This window comes from Squalius cephalus, assembly GCF_949319135.1.
Source record: "Squalius cephalus genome assembly, chromosome: 1".
NCBI classification, from domain to species: Eukaryota; Metazoa; Chordata; class Actinopteri; order Cypriniformes; family Leuciscidae; genus Squalius; species Squalius cephalus.
The window spans coordinates 11792125-11817328 of record NC_137122.1 but is presented as its reverse complement, the minus strand read 5'-3'; the positions used below and the strand labels follow the sequence as shown (position 1 = coordinate 11817328).

Genomic DNA, 25204 nt, shown 5'->3' with positions numbered 1-25204 from the left:
CACATTTAATACACAGGGGTAATTCAAAGTGCTTTACAGAATAGTTAATAAAATCACAGATAAGAGAACCAGCTGTAGAACTAGCTGTGAAACATCGGATGTTATCGGTTTGGTTTGACCACTAGATGGCCATAACGTACACCATGTTGAAAAGCTTCCAGTTGTGAACCCTTTAAAGGTGGGGTAAGCGATATTTGAAAACGCTGTTTGAAAGTTGGTCGGACCGACACAACCAGACACAACAACAAATGTGTAGCCAATCAGCATTAGGGGGCGTATGACTGTGGAGGAGAGAGAGCGAGCAAGAGGGAGATTTGAAGAAAGACTGTAGAAAGAGAGATGGCTGAGAGACATTACCAAAGAGAAAAGCTCAGAAGAAATCACTGGAAAATGAAGGGTTATGATCAGAAAGAGCTTTAGCACCCGCGTTAATATTAGCAAAGCTTTCCAGCGCTGGAGAGAGCGAAGCGGGAAGGCCTGATAACCGACGCGGATGTTGCTTTGATTCCGTTTCATACGTGAGTAACACTGGTTTTCACAGAAACAAGATATGCTGTTGTTGTAATGTTAGCTATAGTAACAGGACAGTTTTGTGTGTCACTGTTTGTCTGGAGCTGCTGTGCTTTTGGAAACTAACAAACCCTTGTTTGTATTTATTCTTGTGTATGTATGTTCGTTTTATGTCCTTCCTTGTCGTTCGTTCATCATCTTCGCTTTAATTTGTTGCGCTTCTTCTTTGATAAATAGACATACACATTGCGTTTGTAATGGTTAGCTAGTGAGAGTTGACTGCTTGAGAATGCGGTGTTTACTGTTTGTTTAGCGCCCTTGTTAGTGCACCCAACTAAGGAAAGCTTCAGTGCTTCACAAAGCTTTGTTCAACCATCATTACAAAAATGTAACACACTCACAGAAATACTCACATTCCCCTACATGGAGTCTACCATGTGCATCCGGAGGTGAATATTAACATGAATTTCCTTATATTTGTATACAGTAGGCTATACATATTAATCATATAATCTTCAGCATCATTACATATATAAATATTCATCATACAACAGAACATATATAATATTCATTGCCATTCATTAACCTGGGTCTTGTTTTCACAGCTCTCCCCCAAACTAACAACATTTAAGTCGGTCCAGTCACAGGAGCGATTGCGCATGCGCAGTGCGGGATTTCGGCGGTGGGCGCGGTTCAGGAATCTCAAACACTCAAATCACACGGTGGAGATTTATATCCATAATCGTCCTTATCAAACTCACCTTTCACTCAACTTCTTATCAAAATGAAGAACGTGTTTTCTATTTGTGTACTATTTTGCTTCATCATACAAGGTAAGTGTTTGAATTCTGGTTTTCTGCAATGCTTTCGGTTTCTATTTCTACCTGTCAGGTGTGGCAAGTGCTGTCTTTAAATGCCTTTGCTTATGAAGTACGCATTTTAAACTACATATTAAACTATGATTGATGATGTGCTTGACTCATTCATTTAGAAATTTATATGAACCTATCCTCCAAACATAAACGAAATGTTCTGCTTTAAAGGAAACTAGTTTATTAAAGTTGACAACATATTCACAGATTCGAGTTTCCCGGATCAATAACAATAACAATGTTACACACTGTAGTGCCATTATATTCAGTTTACACATCAGTAATCTCCTACTGGTTAGCCTATACTATATCATTTAGTTTGCATAATTTGCTTTTGCATAATTTTATGAGTTTTTATTATGAAAATATTCAATATCTTCACAGTAACACAATGTACTGTCACCAAATTCAGTTCACACAGTACACACATCACTGCTCTCCTGCTGGTTATACTACAACCCTAGTGCAGTGTGGTACAGTGAAGTAGCCTAATTGATTGCATTTCAAAATGTAAAAAACTAAGTGTAGTTTAACCAGCAGGAGGGCATTGTTGTGTGGACTGGATTTTATGGCATTACACTGCATTAGAGTGAAGTTATTCAATATTTTTCATAATTTAAAGTAATAAATTATGCAAAAGCAAAAAAAAAAAAATCAGAGTAAATGTCTGCAAGATGTAAAGTAAGATGTCTGTTAAAGATCTGTTAATCTCGAAAGCATCTGCTGTGTAAAAACATCTAATAAACGTCTTAGAAAAGCAGTTTTACATGCATTCTAAATCTCAAACATCTTAAAGACATCTTCTAAATGTCTAGATGACATCTAACAGGAAACGTCCGAGAGACGTAGTGCAGATGAGCAAACAAAACATAGGCCTACATCTTGCAGATTAGTGTTGTCACGATACCAAAATTATGACTGTGATATGATATCAGATTAAAATACCTCGAAACTGAATCGATTTCACGGGGGAAAAAAACGAGACATAATTTACAATTCATTGTTTTATAAGTTAATAATAATAATAAAAAAACTAAAAAACTAATTTGACCAGCATGTTCCTGCCCTGCTTTTTGACTATTCCCTCCCCTTTATTTTAAATAATAAATAAATAAGAAGAATTACATGTCAGTGTGTGAACGCGCTAACAGAGAGGTTTGCAACAAGCACATTATTATCAATCATGTTAACATTCGCTAACCTTCGCTAACCTGAGTGTAATTTTATTATTACAATACAGATATTTCACTTTATTTTATCTTTGTTATTAAAAAAATAAGCAAAAATGCAAATTACAAACAATATGACAAATACTATAAAATTAAACAAATAAAATAAACAGCTACAATAAGTCTATTTAACAGTAGAATTCAAAACAGAAATTAAGTCTTCACTCTATAAATTAACCATAGACTGATTCTTAATAAATAGATTGTATTCAGTCAAGCATTGGGTGATTGTCTTTTTTAATATTGTCTAACATTAATCACACAGAATATTTAGGCTGCCGGTCTGGCCCTTTAAAGGAGAACTCCAGTCAATTTTAATATTGAGCTCATTTTTTTGTACATTTGGAGTGCTGTCAATACAGAGAACAACGACAAAAATCGGTGTTGCCAACACCGAGTTATCCTCTTTTTAAAATTTGCACCCTGTTGACTTAAATGGGGCAAGTTTTAAACCTGCTTTTAGCCTCTTAACATCCTTGATGTGTCATTACAAGTGCACAGGTCATGTGAGTGATTCCTTCAGAGTGAACACGGGTGAATCTGACTGCAGTAGATGTGAAAGATATGGATAAAAATGATATTTATTTAGCCAGCGCTCATACCTGTATTTACATCCTGTTTTCGGTCAAAGTCCATAGTAATCGATTGTCGAGTTCACGCGCATGATCATAGGTACTAAACCAATGCGCGTGAACTCGACAATCGATTACTATGGACTTTGACCGAAAACAGGATGTAAATACAGTATGAGCGCTGGCTGAAATAACATCACTTTTATTCATATCTTTCACATCTACTGCAGTCAGATTCACCGCGTGTTCACTCTGAAGGAATCACTCACATGACCTGTGTACTTGTAATGACACATCAAGGATGTTAAGAGGCTAAAAGCAGGTTTAAAACTTGCCCCACTGAAGTCAACAGGGTGCAAATTTTAAAAAGAGGATAACACGGTGTAGGCAACACCGATTTTTGTCGTTGTTCTCTGTATTGACAGCACTCCAAATGTACAAAAAAATGTACGGAGTTCTCCTTTAAGGCCTGCACGGACTTAAACTGGAACACATCCGATTTCTAGATGTACAAATCTAACTTAAATGTAAACACCGCTTTTGTGTCTTTATCAGCTTTTCCATATATATACTGGCCCTGATAATCATCACAAATACTTACGGCTTGCTCCATTTCTGTAATCTGTTTTTATGAATGAATGAGTCTCTCACCCGTTGCTCTATAGTGTTCTTTGTCGACAGCCGCTTGCGCCTCCTGCTGGTGAGGTCGACTAACAGCTATGGAGATTATCAATCGGCAATCTACTGCTATTCCTGCCGTTCCCGGATGTCAAATGTTGAACTTTCTGTCGAATTTGAACCACTTTATTTTGTGGAAGCGAAATTTAATTGACCGAAAATTAACTGTCGAGTATTATAGGTTGTATTTTTAAACAGAATGAATATTTTGGAAGTGAAATCTGAAAGGTGAATATGGATTATTGAATTTTTAATTATGGATTTCTATTTTAATATACTTTAAAATATTATTTATTTCTGTGGTGCACATCATCAATTACTCCAGTCTTCAGTGTCAGAAATCATTATAATATGCTGATTTATTATCAATTTCAGATTCAACAGTTGTGCTGCTTAATATTTGATTGGAACCCGCGTTACTTTTTCCATGATTCACTGATGAATAAAAAGTTTATGGAAACTTGTTCTATTATATTTTTTTTCTATAAAGTCTATGGAAGTCAATGGCCACCGGCAACTGTTTGGTTACCAGCATTCTTTAAAATAGCTTCTGTGTTCAACAGAAAATTGGAAAACAGGTTTGGAACAACAAGTTCCAACAAGTTTAGTAAATGATGAGAGAAGTTTCAATTTTCATTTTTGTTTCCATTTGTTCTGCAGGCGTGTTTGACGTCGATCCAGACGAAGTGAAGACGGCGTTCGAGGGAGATTCTCTTACTCTACAGGCTGATTTCACTGAAACACAGAGAGACGGTCTGGCAGAGTGGAAATTTAACGAGACTAGGATAGCAACAATTAACAAAGCAACTGGCAAAGTTGAATACAGTGATGTGAAGTTGATGATGATGTTTAGTGGCAGACTTAATTTGGATCAAACTGGCTTTCTCACCATCTGGAACATCAGAATCAAACACTCTGGTGAATATATAGTAGAGAGTATCAGCAGTGTAGGGACCAAATCCAAGACATTCAAAGTTATTGTGAAAGGTGAGTAAATTAAATCTGAACTTCTTTGTGCGTAGGCAAGTTGCATTTGAATGAAACGAGAGAGTGCGTCCGCTGTATTCATTTTACCGGAACTCTTCGACCGTTTGCACTAGCAAAACCATTCAAATTGGCCCTGACAGTTAACAACATGCGCTTTTCGGCAATATACGGCAATATTTCATGCTTATCGATATAAAGCATGAAATATAGCTTTCTGGCAGAGTGAGAAGGAAGGATTTGAACAGAAAGATACGGAGTGCGGCAGGTTAGAGTGTTTTGGATTGACAGCAGAAGAGGGGATTGGGATGATTTTTAATTAAACTTGGGCGGCGGATGGCCGTTACTCTTCCACGTATCTTAGCATGTGTATGTGTGCGTGTATGAAAAAAGTGTCCTGAATGAAAACTGTGCAACCCAGTGTTACAATAAAGACTTGTCTATATGTATAGTTCATTTTTCAACTTTAAAGTGTTAGTTTCTTTTGTTCCTGAATTTTTCTGTGTTTTTTTTTTCTAAATAAAAATCAGTAAATTTTTTCTCTCTTTTTTTTTTTTTTTTTTTGTTTTGTCTATTTAAATTCTATTTACAAACTCACCACACACAGTAATGGTCAATAACTGTAATTTGTTGAAAGCTAATTTTTCTCTGAAAAAGATGACACCTTGCACATAAAGATAGGACATTGTTTTAGAATTTAAAAAATCAAAATATGTGAAAAAAAAAAACTATTTTAGCTTCAGGTTCTAAAGGGTTAATGTCTATAGCCGCGTTTCCATTAAAAATTTGCGCAAGTCTTTTGCGATATTTTCCAAATGTCGATAAAAAAAAAAAAAACTTGCGAAATGACACCATTTCCGTTAACCGATGTTATGTGACTGAAACGTAATTTTTTCCTCTCGCGATACAAGAAGTCATTCCAACAAGTATGGCAATGGATGTTGATAGGTTTATGTAATCTCAGTCACCGCACTAGCCATTATTATTAATGGAAGGAGACGTACGTGTGTTTTTCAAGCATTAATGGAGAGTAAATCCCCATATACTGTGAGCGGCGCGTTTCTGGTGTTTCTCCCTCATTTCCGCTTCATGATCTTGATTAATTGTGGCATTTCTTTGTCGCTTAGAATCCAGTATTCCCGTAATTATTTTGTCTTTTATGAGTTTAATAAAGAGCTCTGTCTTGTCTTCTGTCCAAACACACCGCGTCATCCTTAATGAATTATATACTTGCGTCAGGTGACCTGTAAATAGGAAAAAACTTTGCAGTTTTGCGCAACATTTCTTTTTCGAATTGCCTGAAAAACCGCCTCATGCGAGCATAAAAACTTTTTTGCAGTAGCCTATATGGTAGGTTTTGTGAAATTAGCCACGTTTCCATTACCCTTCAAATTGTGCAAATTGAAATTGCGAATCGAAAATACGCCCAATGGAAACACGTAATTTTCGCAAAAACTCCCATTTATCGCAAAAAAGGTTTTACGCTCGCATGAGGAGGTTTTTCAGGCAATTCGAAAAAGAAATATTTCGCAAAACTGCAATGGAAACTGTTTTTGCGCATTTGCAGGTCACCCGACGCAATGACGCGGTGTGTTTGGACAAAAGAGGAGACAAGAGTTCTTTATTAAATTCATAAAAGACAAAAGAATTACAGGAATAATGGATTATAAACCTCAAATAAATGGCACAATCAAGACCTTGAAGCAGATCTGAGGGAGAAACACCCAGAAACTCCTCATATGTGCCGCTCACAAGTATAAGGGTCGTTCTTTACCATTAATGCTTGGTAAATGCTTTTTAAAACACACATACGTCTCCTTCGATTAATAATAATGGCCAGTGCAGTGGCTGGGATACAGTACATAAACCTACCAACGTCTGTCGCCATGGGTTTTGGAATGACTTTACTGATCGCGAGAGGAAAAAATTAAGTTTTAGTCGCATAATATCGGTTAATGGAAACGCCGTCATTTCGCAATAGTTTTTTGTTGACATTTAGAAAAACATCGCAAAAGTTTTGCGCAAATCTGTAATGGAAACGCGCCTATTGATGTATTTCCATTGGTCGTATTTTCAATTCACAATTTCAATTTGCGCAATTTGAAGGGTAATGGAGACGTGGCTTCCTCCGCAGCGGCACCGACCCATATAAAATAGTCCCAATATAAACATTATTATAGGCGTATCGTAGTGATACTCACTCATTATATACATTTTAACACAAAAAAGTTAGTTACTGCAGTTTTAAAGAAGTGCAGAGCTGCTAATTTTATTTGGTGTTTGTTGATTTTCAAAAAGAAAACTTTTCAGTGTGTGTATCGGCCCTTTTCGACCATTTTCATCTCATTTGAATAAACCGTGATAATATTGATAATCGTGATATTACATTTTCACACCGTTAGATCTCTGTTTGTGAGAATATATAACCAACAGTTATGACATTATGAGATGTTATTTTTGCAGAATCTCCACTCAAGTCTGTTGAAGATAATGAGGAAATAAAGGCATTGTTGGCCACAAAGGGAAACTCTGAGACTCTACACACTGACACTGAACTGCAGAAACGTGATCTAATACTGTGGAGATTTGGAGCTGAAGGATCTCTCATCGCGAAAGGCGATACAGAAGACGGTCACGCGTCACACTATGATGGTGACGATGGGAGATTCAGAAACAGACTGAAGATGGACATTAACACTGGATCTCTGACCATCACTGACCTTGAAACTGAACATGCTGGAGAATTCAGACTGAAGATCGTTAGTGACAGACGGATCTTATTCAAGAGATTCACTGTTACTGTCTCTGGTGAGTTGTGTTATTCTTTCAGCACAGCTCTGAAACACTAGCGTCTGCTAGTACTTGAGTTGATCCAGGTGTCTCTTCGTCTCTTCAGTGCCAGGTCTTCCTCCAGGAGCGGTGGTCGGGATATGTGTTGCTCTGATGCTGGCGGCTGTGGCTGCGGCGGCTGCTGGTGTCGGGATTTACTGTCGACGCCGCGATTCTGAACTCAAGAAACTCATACGTAAGTCATCCAGATGATGAAGAATCACTCAGTGTCTTCTCTGTGTCTCATCTGTTCATTCATCTCTGTTTCAATGTGCCGCCGACATGAAGCGGAGATCTCCAAACGACTAGAGCAACTGCGTAAGTAGTACAGCTGATACAACAAAACAATTTACTCTATTGTGCTACTGTAGATTATAAATGATTTTTCAGAGTCAATATTTATCATTTTCACCACAAGTTCTGCTCGTTTGGTTTAGTGCAGTAATGAAGTGTGTGAGTATCCAGTATTGAGCTGCATGACATTAATAAACTCATGAATGAACTCACTTATAATCTCATTTCTGTTTCGATGTGCGGCTGCTGACATGAAGCGAAGATCTCCAAACAACTAGAGCAATTGTGTAAGTGTTACAGCTGATACGCATAGTTTAAATGTGTAATATGATTTTTTCATAGTCAGTGTTTTTTATTTTTGTCATAAATTCTGCTTTTAAATAAATCATTAATTATTTGTGATTGTCCAGCATTGAGCTGCATGAATTTAATACACTGATGACTGAATCATATACAACCAGTGGTAGACATCAACAAAGTATTTTTATTTCATTACTGTGCTTTAGTACATTTTGTATTTTTATTTGTAAATCTTCACCCGTGTGAAAGTGTTTCCGGCACTAAATAAAAATAAAATAAATAAAGGTAATTTTCACTCTTTATTGCACTATTGTGAATTATAAAGTCAGAAATGCGTGAGTAAAAACTCACAATTCTGACTTTCCAACTCGCAATTGCGTATTATATAGTCAGAATTGTAAGATATAAATATATTTTTTAATATATTCTTCACCGAAAACAAGCTTCCATACCCGTGTCTGATTCTTGATCGGGCTTATTCTTCTCAATTAACCTGTTAAATCAGTAAAATCAAAGAAAATCATACTAACATCACGGACATTAACATGTTCACCTGATCACTCATTTTGAATCTCCTCTTTTCTGTTTCTATGTGCTGTTGTGTCATGAAGTGAATCTCTCCAAACACTTGTGTAAGTATTAAAGCGGATACAGCAACAGAAAACTTTGCTTTGTTGTTTGATATAAAAACATTACAGGTGTCACACATCACTGAATTACTTTTAAAATATATATAAATTAATATTAACCAATAAATACAGTGATAAGTATTGTTGGTGACACTTTAGTAAATGATTAGTATGCACTAGTGAACTAATGTTAAGAAATTGAGCTGTTTTGTGAAGTTTTACTGCGTTGTTTATTTTGTTAAATCACATTAATGATGGATTTTACTGATGCATGATGATGGAAATAATGTATATTGCATACAAATTTACTGTAGCCTAATTGTTACTGATCATTAATATAAAGTCTCATCATTTCTGTTTCTATGTGCTGCTGTGATGCGAAGCCAAAATCAATGAAACAGAACTGGGTAAGTGTTAAAACTGAAACAATAGTTCATAAATGAACTGAAAACCATATCTTTTTTTAATACGTCTGTGTGTCTAGTGGATTACACATTCATCCGGTATTTTAGACAATAGTTTGGAGTATATAAAACAAAAAATAAAATAAAAACATAAAAAAATAAAATATTCACTTGTTCCTTTTTTTATGGCATTTCGGATCACATCAGAGGATTATGTTTGTTCGGAGCATTTGACTGAAGATATAAAATATGCAAATAAGTATTGCTTAAAAAAACTGTCAGTTGTGATTTCACAAACAACGTTACTGTAATTGTGACAGACCATTAAGATGAAGTGATTATCGCACAGTATCTTCTCAGTGTTTCTTCATCTGTTCCTCATTTCTGTTTCTATGTGCTGCTGTGACATGAAGCAAAGGGCTGTGAAAATGAAATAGGTAAGTATTTTAAAGTAAAAATTATCTTTCATCTGTTCATTCACTTATAATCTCCTCATTTCTGTTTCTATGTGCTGCTGTGACACGAAGCAAAGATCTCGGAAAAACTAAAGAAAATGTGTAAGTATAACAGCTGATACAGAGAAAAAGTTTGCTTTATTGTGCGACAGTACAATTTAAATGTACAAAATAGTTTCCATAGGCAATATTTCTTATTTTTAAACCATATGTTTTGCCTGCATTTGATTTAGTACAGTAATTAATGAACTGTGTGACTGTCCAGTATTGAGCTGCGTGATATTAATATACTCATGACTGAATCACATAAAACATGTGACATACGGATTTAGTGATTTGGGTGTAATACAGGAATTGGCCCAATACAATTTTTAATGTACATGTTACAAATAATAGCTTTCTTTCATGTTGCAGAGCCCTTGTTCACATGTAAATAGGTTTTAACAGTATTAGAGTAGGTTGGACACTTTGGGGTAATTTTAACTTATTTTAATTACAAATTTCAATTAAATTGAAGGAAGTTATACATTTACACACTTAAGGATTATTTGAACAAAAAAGTGAAGTGTGCCTTTGTGGAAAGTAACTGCGCATGCACGCTCAGCTTGAGTCCTGCGAGTAAGCGATATTTATACAAAATAAAATATAATACACACTGTTGCTCAGTATTTAATTAAAGCTTCAGGTGCATGATATTATCTGTTTTATTTTTTTCCTAATTACTTTCATACTCGTCATCCAGAGGCATTTTGATATTGTAATATCTGGGGATTTTGATCATGTTACTCCTGCCTCCCTTCTGGCTGGTTTTATAGAGTATGTTGACTGTCCATACAGCCATAAAAAACTGACATATTCTTATGAAAATCAGAAGAATATCTATTAGCCTATCTGTTTATTTTAATATGATCATTACATATATCAATTATTACATTTTTTTTTAATTGCATATCTCTAGGTAAATGTTATATCGCACGTAATATTGTTATTGCAATACTCAACAATATTGTATAAACATGAATATCTATTGGTACAATGTGCGTCACATGACTACGTCTACACATTTACGTCATCGTTTTTAAATACCACCGGTTTCACAGTCCACACACTACAACGTGAAAATGGCGTTTTCAAATGTGTACACTTAGGAGTGCGTTTTCAAAAAGCTTTGTTTTCATTAATAAAAACGCCGTCTAAGTGTGGACGCAAGGCCAAAACGTAGAGAAAAATATACGTTTTCAAACGAAAACTTATCTATAACTGTTATGTGTGAGCTGAGATAAAGTGTGTGTGTGTGTGTTTGTGTGTGTGTGTGTGTGTGTGTGTGTGTGTGTGTGTGTGTGTGTGAATTTACAACAACTTCATAAAGATCTGTGTTTGATTATGTCTATTTGTGTTATTAGGGGTCAAGCATTAGTCATTTGTAGTGTTTACATAAATTTCACATTAATGATGGATTTAACTAATGTGCACACATACAACATTACTGTAATTGTTACTGATCATCAATATAAAGTCATGCAAATGATGAAGCTGATGAAGAATCACACAGTATCTTCTCACTAATAATCTCCTTATTTCTGTTTCTATGTTCTGCTGTAACACGAAGCCGAGGACTGTGAAAAAGAAATACGTAAGTTTCATTAAGTTAAGTTACATTATGCTTTAATGTTCACACACAACTTTACTGTAATTGTTACTGATCATTAATATAAAGTCATGTAGAAGGGATTATTAGAAGCTCATGAAGAATCACTCAGTGTCTCATCTGTTCATTCATCTCTGTTTCGATGTGACATGAAGCGGAGATCTCCAAACAACTAGAGCAACTGCGTAAGTATTACAGCTGATACAACAAAAACATTAACTTTATTGTGCTACTGTAGATTTTAAATGATTTTTCAGAGTCAATATTTATCATTTTCAAGTTCTGCTTGTCTGTGATTGTCCTTTATTGAGGTGCATGATATTAATATACTGATGACTAAAACATATACAACATTACAGTAATCGTTACTGATTGCTAAAATGTTGATTTAAATAATAATAATAATAATAATAATAATAATATCTGTGTTTCTGCCATGGAATCTCACAGAACTGCTGACATTTAGTGCCAATTGGCCTAAAGTCACAGTCCTGCTGACTCTGGATCTGTTATTTTGAGATTTGATCAGTGTTTCTGTTCATCTGATCAATCACTATAATCTAGTTTCTCTGTTTCTATGTCCTGCTGTAACAGAAGAAGAGAAGATCCCAGAGCGACTGTGTACGTATTAAAAATGATGATAATAAGCTTTATTGTGCTACAGCAGAAATTATTTTTCTTAGTCAATATGTATAATTTTTCACCACATGTTCTGCTTGTGAGAGATTAATATACTGATGACTGAATCACATACAACATGTGATTTACAACATTACTGTAACTGTTACTGATGCCGAATGATACTGATACTGATGAAGTCATGCAGATTATATGATTATTAGAAGCTCATGAAGAATCACACAGTATCTTCTCAGTGTTTCTGACATGTTCATTCACTTATAATCTCCTCATTTCTGTTTCTACGTGCTGCTGTGACATGAAGCCGAGATCTCTGAAAACATAAAGAAAGTGTGTAAGTATCACAGCTGATGCAGTGAGAGAAAAAATTGCTTCATTGACAGTAGAGTTTAACATTAAGACATCACAGGTGTGAAACTCTCCTGAACTAATAAACGCATTGCTATGAAAAGTATTATTTGATAATTCATGTTAGTGATGGATTTAATGGATTTTACTGATCATTAATAAAAAGTTATTATGAAGAATCACACAGTATCTTCCCAGTGTTTCTTTATCTGTTCACCCACTTATATTATACTTATTTCTCTGTTTCTGCTGTGACAGTTGAAAGCAAGAAACCTGAAAATCAAGAGCGACTGCGTAAGTATTACAACTAAGACAGCAAGTGTAAAATGAGTGTATGAACGTCTGCATGACATGTCTTTCAGGAGACTGTTTGCTGCTCGCCAATTATTGTTATTGTTTTTAATAACTATAAAAAAGTGACAAGCTTCAGGCTGATCACAAATGTTTGTCTAAAGTTATTTCTGCTTATTAATATGTTTGAATTGGATTTTACGGATTTTACTGATCATTAATAAAAAGTTATTAGAAGCACATGAAGAATCACACAGTATCTTCCCAGTGTTTCTTTATCTGTTAACCCACTTATTGAATATATTCATAATATATATATTCAAAATTCACATATATTATTATGTCCTCATTTCTCTGTTTCTGCTGTGACAGTTGAAAGCAAGAAACCTGACAATTCAGAGCAACTGCGTAAGTATTACAACTAAGACAGCAATTGTAAAATGAGGAGACTGTTTGCTGATCGCCAATTATTGTTATTGTTTTTAATAACTACAAAAAGTACCCTTTCACACCAAAAGTGAAATAAGCTTTAGACTGATCACAAATGTTATGTTTGTCTAAAGTTATTTCTGCTTATTAATATGTTTGAATTGGATCCTTGAACTGGTGAGATTAAATACATTAATTATATTTGTTTAATTTAAAATATTTAATTATAAGTTTTTATTTACTTTGATGAAGTGATGCTAAATGCTAACATTTAGTCTAGAACTGCAGCACACATGCACTTACTCACGATTTCTCTCAACATGAGACAGGAGAGCTCTGTCAATATATGTAACTATAAATGAAAACGTAACTCAGTACAATTTAAAAGTAATGTGTTACTTTACTAGTTACTTGAAAAAAGTAATCCGATTACATAACTCAAGTTACTTGTAATGTGTTTCACCCAACACTGTTAATAAATGTGAATTCCCATTAAAAATTTTGGGTTAATTTTAAGTAAACAATATAATATTTTTTTAAACAATAGTTGAGCTAAATAAAATAATTTCAAACATTTAACCCAGCTGCTGATACTGTTTATTGATAATTCACATTAACGATAGATTTAACTAATGTTCACACACAGCATATAGTCATGCAGATGATGGAGCGTTTATTAGAAGCACAGGACGAATCACACAGGATCATCTCAGTGTTTAATTCTGTCATGTTCATCTGATCACTCACTTATAATTGAATTTCTCTGTTTTTATGTGCAGCTTTGACCAGTGAAGAAGAGACGTCTGAACACGAAATACGTAAGTATTACAACTGAAACAGCAAGCGTGAAATGTGTTTTGTTGCTGGGTCGGGCCGATAGGCTGACAGACATCACGATGTTGAGCCGACATTTATAGGATAAATATTTTGTTGACTTAACTAAATTTTAAAGAGAAAACTGAAACTTTTACTCTGATACTTTTCTCCAGACCCTTTAATAACATGTGTGACTGCAAACAACACCTGCAAGAAAAGCTGTGGGTCATTGTTAGTGTAGTATCAAATAGACAAACCTTTGATTCACTTTTAACACTTTTATTCATGGCAGACCATTGAAGATCGCCACACACGAGACTCTCAGAAATCAGTTTGAAGCCAGGATTTCTGGAATTAAACATGTTTTTGGCTATTCTCATTACCGCTACAGCCTGAAGAAATTAGTACAATTAAGAAAACTAATACAGTTCACATCATCTTCACGGTTTTAAACTTGAAACTATGAAAATATTCTGATAATTTTGACTAATTTATTTCATTACCTCAATGGCTATTGCAAATTACAACTTAATTTTTTTATATATTTTATTGAAACCTGACATATTTTCAAAATGATGGCTAAATGAACATAAAATGAACACATGTTGCGGTCATGACACATATGTTGCGGAAATGAGAATTTCAACAGAAAATGCAATAAAATACAAACATTATTCATTCCTGTGTTAAAATTGCTATTTGTGCAAGGTAGACAACAGGGTTGTCATCAAAGTTCAAAGTGTATTGCCATTTGCACAGGTACGTTTCAGTACAGGTACATTGGAATTCTTATGCGTTTCTCAAAGTCAGGTTCTAAATTAAAAATAATGTATAAAAAGTAATATATATATGCATACACCCACACATAGCCTACATACATACATATGTTGAGAACAAGATCATTGTCCTCCCCATAGACAGTGACCCCGTGAACCATGTCCCTATATGATGATTCATTGCCGCCTTTGATGAGACCAAGGATAGTAGTGTCATCTGCATATTTAATGACGATATTGTTATTGTCCGAGTTGGTGGCACAGTCATATGTATATAGTGAGAAAAGTATAGGGCTGAGACAGCATCCCTGTGGGGCTCCTGTACTCACTGAAAGCTCAGCTGAGACCTTCTTTCCCATCCTCACCAATTACCCAATTACAAGTTATCTAATTACAAGTGGTAGTTGGTACTCCCAGTTCTATCAGCTTGCCGGTCAGCTTCGTCGGCCGGATCGTGTTAAAAGCGGAGCTGTAGTCCAGAAACAATACTCGTACATATGTAATGGGAGCTTCTCCATGCACTTCGTGGCGACCGATGTAAGCGCCACTGGTCTAAAATCATTCATTGCAGTTGTGTTTGTTTTTTTTCGGAACCGGCACTATAATAGAGGACTTAAAAATACGTGGAACTGTTTCTTGGAGGAGAGAAGTGTTAAAAATGTCCGTGTACACCTCCGCCAGCTGTTCAGCACAGACTTTAAGGACTCTCGGAGCCACACCATCGGGTCCTACAGCCTTACGGGGGTTCACCTTTCTCAGAGCTTTAAGGACCTGTGAGTGCGTCACCTGCAATGCAGTCTCCTCTGAGTTATGGGGGGCTTTCAAGGGTATGTCTCTATTGTTTTGGTCAAATCTCGCAGAAAACGTGTTAAGATTGTCCAGTAGAGAGGAGTCTTGGATCACAGTTTTGTTTGCAGCTTTCCTGTAATTGGTGACTGACTGTATTCCTTGCCATATCCTTCTGCTGTTATTTTCTCTGTAACAGTTCTCGAGTCTCTGGGTATATGCCCTTTTGGCGGCCCTGATGGATTTTTGGAGCTCATATCTGGCATGCTTATACTCCATGATGTCTCCTGACTTAAAGGCTATACTGCGGTTTTTAATTTTGATGCGCACATCCGCATTAAACCAGGGCTTCTGATTAGGGAGAACTCTAATAGTTCTGGAGGGGATGCAGATGGAAGTACACCATTCAATATAGCTGCTAACAGTATCTGTATATTCGTGGATGTTATCTGAGGCTTCTCTAAAAATGTTCATATCTGTGGCCTCCAAACAGCCCTGCAGTTCCTCCAAAGCGGAATCTGTCCGCATATTCACAGTTCTAACTGTGTCTGGGTCCGCTTTAAGCCTCTTGATGTAAATGGGCTGAAGTAGAATTGCAAGATGATCACATTTCCCAAAATGTGGCTTGGAGACAGCAGTATAGGCATTTTTAATGTTACTGTAGCATTTATCCAAAGTCCTATTTCCCCTAGTGGGAAAGTTAACAAACTGATAAAATTTGGGAATAGTTTTTCGGAGGTCGCAATGATTAAAATCACCATAGCAGCATCTGGATATGAGTTTTCGTGCCTACTAATCATATTGTGTAGTTCTTTAAGTGCATTATACTCGTTAGCCGCGGGATGAATATACACTGTGCTTAATATAACACACTGCAGTTCTCTAGGCAAATAAAAGGGCCTACATTTCACAGTAATATACTCCATATTTTCAGAACATGACTGTAATATTACCGTGTTGTCGGTGCTCCAGGATTGTTTGACGAGGATAGCCGTTCCACCCCCGCGAGTTTTACCGCATTCTGTTTCGCTGCGGTCAGCTCTGTAAAAATTGTAGCCTGCCGGTGTTATGGCTTCATCGGGGGTCCTCTGTCCAAGCCATGTTTCACAGAAACATAAAACAGAACAGTCCTTAATGTACCTCTGCGTAGCCATCCGACAAAAAAGATCGTCCATCTTATTTACTAAGGACTGAACATTGGCGAAAAGTATTATCGGAAGAGTTAGCCGGCCTTTGCTAACCAGTCGGCGGAGTCTTCGTCCCCCTCCTCCTCGCCTACCGCGCTTCCGTGTCGGCCTCACGGTGCCAGGAAATCCCCCTGTTGTGGCCTGGCCTGGCATCACTCCAGCATGGAGATGTAGCTCCAGGAAGGAGTTGAGAGCATTTGTATCGAAATTACCTCTATAATTCAGTTCTCCTAGTTGTAACAGAGTCACTCGATCATACTTAATATGAGCTCTAGCATACCTCACATGAAACGACAGTAATGACACTACCAATACAAAATTTAAATTAAAGCTGCAAGCAGCATTTAGCGGGGTTCAAGCATTTGAGGCCTTTAAGCACATAAGTCAATTTAGTGAGTTGTCTGAGTTTTCGTTTAGGATTTACAGGCTTTTGAGTGTTTTTTGCCATACCCATTTTCTAAATGATCCTGTTATGGCTACCCAAAGGGTAAAGTTTAAGTTTTTTTATATAATTATTGATCTAGAGAGTCCAGAGAATTGTCCTAGACTGGTCTGGTTCCGATCGGGCGAAAAACCAGGGACTAGTTCGCAAAAGTAGGTTTTGGACAAAACTCGACATAGCGGAAAAGATAGAGATAGCCATTTCGTCCGCCTTGAGCCAGGGATCACAGTGGAGTAAGGCACTTGAGTCTGGGTCAAACGGTCTAAGAGTTATGAGTGATTTTGTACTTTTGGTTGCTGTAGCGCCACCTATGGGCCAATCGGGGTCATACTCTGATAGGTTGTCCCCGAATTGAGGCCTACCATCTGGCCAGGTTTCAAGTCTCTAGGCCTTACGGTTTGCCCTGCACGATGCGTTTTACAAATCCTTACAATTACAATAGGGTTTCAGCATTTCATGCTTGAACCCCTAATAAAACTTGACTCGGAGAGCTACGCTATGTCGCACACAAGGGAGCGCCATTAGTCACAAACAATTAACATCATTATAATATTTCTTTATAGTAGTAAATTACATGTTTTATTTTTAAAAATCTTTCCCGCTGTGGTGTTTTAATGGTTTTGTGATAATCACGCAGCTAAAACTTTACACTGTTCTGTTGCTGACCTGCATTCATAACTGTTTTCCTGAGCTTTTTAGATACATTTTTTGTTTTTAATGCCGCAAACCAAAATGGAGACCATAATATGAAGAACACAAATCATGTACAAACTGATAAAATCACTTCAGTGATCTTTGTGTAGTGATTTCAATCTCTGATGTTCACATGCAAACACTTGATCTAATGTCTACTTTGGCTTTGTATGTCTCTGTTTCTAGATGCTGATGTCACACAAGAAGAGGCATCGAGATCAGGGATGGAGAAAGGTGCATTCATGCTGAAGAAGTCAAGTGATAGGTGTTGATAGGATATTCAGAGACAGTCTTTGGGATGTGCTGGAGGAGACTTTACAGAGTGCTCACCTCTTGCATTGTCAATTCAAGATCTTGAACAAAAATCGATGCACTTCTTGATGGAAATAAATATTGTGATGTTATTTCCATCAAGAGATTCATCAGATTTTGGTCAGTATCTTGTACACTGCAATTTTTGTACACTGTCTCGTTTCCAGTCCAAATATCTAAAAATTCTTAAATCAAGATGCATTTACTAGATGAGTAAAATTACATAAGATAGTATGTCCTGTTTTCCGGGGGAACTAATCAAAATTAAGTGAGTTGATATTTAAAAAAGCAAAATTATCTGCCAGTGGGGTAAGAAAAATAATCTTAATATTCAAACAGCAACAAGATTATTTTTTCTTACCCCACTGGCAGATAATTTTGCTTGTTTTAAGCAACAACTCGCTTAATTTTTATTTATTTCCCAAGAAAACAAGACTTATGTCATTTTACTACTTTAGTAAATGAATCTTGATTTAATAAATGTTTGATATTTGGACTGGAAACAAGACAAAAATACAAAGTAAGAAAAGCATTGTTTTGCAGTGTATAGCCCGAAATACACACGTGTGTCAAACTAAATAAATTTTGCATGATAATTAATGGTTAAATGATTACAGATTTTTATTATTTAACTTTTTCTTTGTATTTCTCTATTTCAAGGTGCTGATGTCTCAAAGATGGAGAAAGGTGAAGGGGTACGGCGCATGATTGTTGCAGAGACTGCCTTAAGTCGAGCGATAGGTGCTAACATGACATCCATAGACCGACAGGGCAGGAGGAGCATTGCAATCCGTAACCCCAGTACTACACATGCTGGAGATCAGGGTGAGTCTTTTGATTTTTTTTTTAAAGTAAGAAGGGTTTGTTCATTCAATAGTATTTGCGTATAGTTATGATTGTTACTGCCAGGTGAAAACAGCCTCTTTGTCCACATAACCTGATCATACTGAAATACAAATCTCCATGCCGTTGAGTGGAAAGTGTGTTTTAAGCCTTGTTTGCCTACAGTCCACAACTTGTTTGACGAATGTTTTTTACTAAAGAGCCAGACTCCTGCTGACTGGACCTGTAAATAAAACAAAATTATCATTTGTATGAACACTAAACCACTGAAGGTTTGCAGATGCCCCCTAGTGCTCAACGGCCCCTGCTTGAGAAGAACTATTGTTTTAGACCTCATTTTATGTCTAGTTTTCAAGTGACCATCATGTGTAATGAATGTAAAGTTTCATTGTCTAATTCCTCTGTGATTTTTGTTAAAACAGGATCAGATGGAAAAGCTTGTCAAAATGAACTGAAAGAGCTGAAAGAAGGTGATATATTTGTCATTCAGTATCGCTTTACTTTTAATAAGTAAATGCTAATATTTAGTCTAGAACTACAGCAACCGTCATGTTTACACAGCACACACACACACACACGCACACACACTCACACACACCGCTCTGCACTTACTCACGATTTCTCTCAACATGGGACAGGAGAGCTGTCAGTAAATAATATATGTAAATATAAATGAACAATAAATGAAAAAGTAACTCAGATATTTTGTTGTAAATTTAAAAGTAATGCGTTACTTAACTAGTTACTTGAAAAAAGTAATCCGATTACATAACTCGTTACTTGTAATGTGTTTCACCCAACATTGTTAATAAATGTTAATTTCCATCAAATTCTGGGTTCAATTTAATCAAGCAATATAATAATTTTTTAAACAATAGTTGAGCTAAATAAAACAATTTCAAACATTTAACCCAGCTGCTGATACTGTTTATTGATTATTCACATTAACGATAGATTTAACTAATGTTCACACACAGCATATAGTCATGCAGATGATGGAGCGTTTATTAGAAGCACAGGACGAATCACACAGGATCATCTCAGAGTTTAATTCTGTCATGTTCATCTGATCACTCACTTATAACCGAATTTCTCTGTTTTTATGTGCAGCTTTGACCGGTGAAGAAGAGACCTCTGAACAAGAAATACGTAAGTATTACAACTGAAACAGCAAGTGTGAAATGTGTTTTGTTGCTGGGTCGGGCCGATAGGCTGACAGACATCATGATGTTGAGCCGACATTTATAGGATAAATGTTTTGTTGACTTAACTAAATTTTAAAGAGAAAACTGAAACTTTTACTCTGATACTTTTCTCCAGACCCTTTAATAACATGTGTGACTGCAAACAACACCTGCAAGAAAAGCTGTGGGTCATTGTTAGTGTCGTATCAAATAGACAAACCTTTGATTCACTTTTCACACTTTTATTCATGGCAGACCATTGAAGATCGCCACACACGAGACTCTCAGAAATCAGTTTGAAGCCAGGATTTCTGGAATTAAACGTTTTTTGGCTATTCTCATTACCGCTACAGCCTGAAGAAAACAGTACCATTAAGAAAGCTAATACAGTTCACATCATCTTCATGGTTTTAAACCTGAAACTATGAAATAATCCATATTTAAAATTTAACATTTCTGTTTGATTTTGACTGATTTCTCTCATTACCGCAATGGCTATTGCAAATTACAGCTTTTTTAATATATTGTATTAAAACCTGACATATTTTCAAAATGATGTGGCAAACCTGAAAGAACATAATGTATATTAATCATGTGCATTTCAAATCAAATGACTACATTTATTAAATTAACATAAAATGAACACATGTTGCGGTAATGACACATAAGTTGCGGAAATGAAAATTTCAACAGAAAATGCAATAAAATACAAACATTATTCATTCCTTTGTTAAAATTGCTTTTTGTGCAAGGTAGAGAACAGCGTTATCATCATTATAATATTTGTTTATAGTAGTAAATTACATGTGTTATTTTTAAAATCGTTACCGCTGTGGTGTTTTAATGGTTTTGTGATAATCACGCAGCTAAAACTTTACACTGTTCTGTTGCTGAACTGCATCCGTAACTGTTTTCCTGAGCTATTTAGATACATTTTTTTGTTTTTGTTTTTAATGCCGCAGACCAAAATGGAGACCATAATATGAAGAACACAAATCATGTACAAACTGATAAAATCACTTCAGTGATCTTTGTGTAGTGATTTCAATCTCTGATGTTCACATGCAAACACTTGATCTAATGTCTACTTTGGCTTTGTATGTCTCTGTTTCTAGATGCTGATGTCACACAAGAAGAGGCATCGAGATCAGAGATGGACAAAGGTGCATTCATGTTGAAGAAGTCAAGTGATAGGTGTTGATAGGATATTCAGAGACAGTCTTTGGGATGTGCTGGAGGAGACTTTACAGAGTGCTCACCTCTTGCATTGTCAATTCAAGATCTTGAACAAAAATCGATGCACTTCTTGATGGAAATAAATATTGTGATGTTATTTCCATCAAAAGAATAATCAGATTTTGGTCAGTGTCTTGTACACTGGAAAAATGCTTTTTTTTTTTCTTTTTCTTTTTTTTAGTATTTTTCTTCTTAGTATTTTTGTCTTGTTTCCAGTCCAAATATCTAAAAATTCTTAAATCAAGAAGCATTTACTAGATGAGTAAAATGACAAGATATTATGACCTGTTTTCCGGGGGAATCAATAAAAATTAAGTGAGTTGATGCTTAAAAAAATAAGCTTGGCTTATTTAATAATCTTACCCCATTTGCAGATAATTTTGCTTGTTTTAAACAAAAACTCACTTAATTTTTATTTATTTCCCCAGAAAACACGACTTGATATCTCATGTCATTGTACTACTTTAGCAAAATGGATCTTGATTTAATAAATGTTTGATATTTGGACTGGAAACAAGACAAAAATACTAAGTAAGAGAAGCAGTTTTTTGTTTTGTTTTTTGCAGTGTATTGACGTCCTGGAATATGGTCATGATACATATTCCTACATGGTTGTTTAAAAAAATGTTGTGAGAAGACATTTCTTTCAACTCTAATAAATGAAAATCTAAAGTATTAGCCTATTAACCCCTTTTTTAAAAAGTGTTTATCATTACATATCACTGTCGTTGTACATCATCTATTCATTCACTATAATCTAATTTCTCTGTTTCTCTGATCAGCCTTGACTAATGAACTGGAGAACTCTGAAAAAGAAATATGTGAGTATTACAACTAAAACAGCAAGTGCAAAATGTGTTATGTTGTGCGACAATAAATGTTCAATGAAAAAGAAGTTTGTTGCTTTGCTAAAACCCATAAGCTTGATAAAGTCTGATCTCTATAGCTGCTATAGCCCACAATACTGTATGTGTCAAACAAAATACATTTTGCATGTTAATTAATGGTTAAATGATTGCTTTTTAAAATCTTAAAATAATTATAATAAAAATCTGTATAGTCGTGGTTAAAATGATGCATTTAGTCACACAGAACAGAATTAAATATATTATTTTATTTTTAAATTGTAATCTTTGAAACGCCTCTCGGGCATCAAGTGCAGCTCCTATCTCTTTGAATGGGGAAACATCAAATTCTCCAAAACTGTTCACGAAGCTTATGATTACATTTCATAATTGAAAACACCAATGAAACTTGATAACAACAACAACAACAGTCTCATAAAGCTTGTTTATTATGTTCAAGTAGTGTTAAAAAAGCTTGTTTTGCGATGCGATGACTTAACTAATCAACGATTGGCTGTCATTTAGAAGGCGGGGCTTATTCGCAATATTGGACGTTGCACTTTCTCCCATTCATAAGTAACCGGAGTGTGCCCTCTTCCTATATATGAAGTCTTTGTCTTCACACAGAATATGGAGGAAGAACAGGCTCCTCATGTGATGGGATATTCCTTTTAAATCTCTCTGAATCTCCTATCCTTTAGTTTTCTTTATTCTTTATTCAGATCCCCTTTAGCTCCCACAGAGTGGTTGATAATCTTTCTGGGGTCCACAGAGCAATACAAGACAAAAAAATACAAGTATTCCAATCAAATCATCAAACTATACATCTTAGCAGTAGCAGCACATCCAACATACTAGTTACAACATACATCTACATATTTGAAAGCATATCTTTATATAAACACATGAGTGCTTTTACTCTTTAGGACGTTGATGGGAACCAATTTCCAAGCAAAAGAACTTCGATAAAGCAAAGTTTTTTTTCATCAAATTTGTTTGTGGACAGGTTAAAAAGAGTTAAGCCTTACTCACTTGACGTGTTTTATAGTCCTAAAAATCCTGGTGATCCTCTCTGACTTCTGTGTAGTAATTTCAATCGTTGAGGTTCGCTTGCAAACACACACTTGATCTAATGTCTACTTTTTCTGTGTATTTCTCTATTTCTAGGTGCTGATGTCTCAAAGATGGAGAAAGGTGAAGGGGTACGGCGCATGATTGTTGCAGAGACTGCCTTAAGTCGAGCGATAGGTGCTAACAAGACATCCATAGACCGACAGGGCAGGAGGAGCATTGCAATCCCTAACCCCAGTACTAAACCTGCTGGAGATCAGGGTGAGTCTTTTAATTATTTTTTTTAATGTAAGAAGGGTTTGTGTATTCAATAGTATTCGCGTATACTTATGATTGTTACTGCCAGGTGAAAACTGCCTGTTTGTCCACATAACCTGATTACACTGAAATACAAATCTCCATGCCGTTGAGTGGAAAGTGTGTTTTAAGCCTTGTTTGCCTACAGTCCACAACTTGTTTGACTAATGTTTTTTACTAAAGAGTCAGACTCCTGCTGACTGGACCTGTAAATAAAACACTAAACCAGGTTTTAGACCTCATTTTCTTCCTAAAGTTGACCATCATGTGTAATGAATGTAAAGTTCCATTGTCTAATTCCCCTGTAATTGTTGTTAAACCGGATCAATAGGAAAAGATTTGTTTTTTGAATATATGAACAGATCAGAGTGTAAAATGGCGTTTGAAATCTGAACGAATCATATGAATGAAGCTACATCACCCACGACAGATCATGATCATGTTTTAAACAGAATATCACCTTCTTTCAGTTCATTTTGAAGATCATTTGAACACAAGCTGCCAGATGGTCATCAATGAACGTAATTGAATAGAAAAGTGATTGTCCTGAGAGAAATGGGCAAGTTGTAAAGCTTTTAATGCGTCAATTAAAAAAAAAAAAAAAAGTACATTTGAGTTTGCATGACTAAAGTATGTTTACAACGAAAACAGACGACAACGTTGTCAAAATGATCCCCGTTCACACGTTCATCTGCCAAAACGACTAAAAAGGCTGTAATATGCATGCCAGGCCAGTAGTTGGCAGTATCACTTTGTCAAAAAACACCTCGCGAAAATGTAATACTCATGTGTGAGCACATAAAGTACATGTCTTCACTGTTTTCACTGATTCACATTTTTGTTGTTTACATGGAGAAGGTAAAGGCACAGTTTTTGAAAACAGTTTTGAAAAGCTTGTGTTTTCAGGCCTCCAAAATGCTGTTGTCGTGTAAATAAACGGCAAAACGCATACGTTTTCTATTATAAATGTCATGTTCATTGATGAGAAAAGAGCAAGTGCCCAAACAATGTGCTATTGGCAATGTTTTCAAATTATTTTTGTACATTTAATTTCTATTGGTAATTTGATGGTAAATTATTGACATTAATTTTGATTTCTCATGAACGACTTGCGAATTGATTTCCAGATTCCTCTCTTATATTAATTTCTGTGATTGTCTCTGTTTCAGGAAGAGAAACACCTTCTATTAGCCAAACAGACGAGGATGGAGAGAATAATCAGTAGAAGAAGAGTTCAGTTTGATGAGATAAGACACGCCCACCAGTGTCAATCACCGTGACATCATCAGCATTTCAGCTCACTCTTTTATAAGCTTCTAGAAACCATCCAGTGAAAGTGAGAAAGAATCAGTGTCTTTTGAGCTGTTAAAGTCTTGTGTGAAAAGCTTCTTTGGGTTTAGATGTGTTGATGGAAACACTGCCATATATAATTGTATTATTTCTTCACTACATGCCTCACCTTTAAAGTGTTACTCTTAACATAATACTAAGTTGACTCTCACAGCTTTGATCATTGACAATGATTGTCAGAAATATCACATACATTTTAAAGATGTGTTTTACCACAGCAGTATCTCTCAAACCATTCAATGTGCTGTTTTATAT

The 25204-nt window shown here is 35.7% G+C and overlaps 1 protein-coding gene across 1 annotated transcript; it reads left to right on the top strand.

Annotated features, from left to right (window-relative positions):
* The first annotated feature begins 1188 nt into the window (after nt 1-1188).
* Nucleotides 1189-24935, top strand: LOC307170669 (uncharacterized protein). The gene is made up of 14 exons (XM_079891875.1): nt 1189-1343; nt 4522-4848; nt 7309-7653; nt 7742-7870; nt 7963-7992; nt 11999-12025; nt 12348-12377; nt 12650-12685; nt 13055-13090; nt 20077-20115; nt 21266-21313; nt 22169-22207; nt 23399-23563; nt 24769-24935. Exons 1-14 carry the CDS (start codon nt 1295-1297, stop codon nt 24822-24824), a joined length of 1356 nt encoding a protein of 451 aa, XP_079748001.1. The 5' UTR covers nt 1189-1294; the 3' UTR covers nt 24825-24935.
* The last annotated feature ends 269 nt before the right edge of the window (nt 24936-25204 follow it).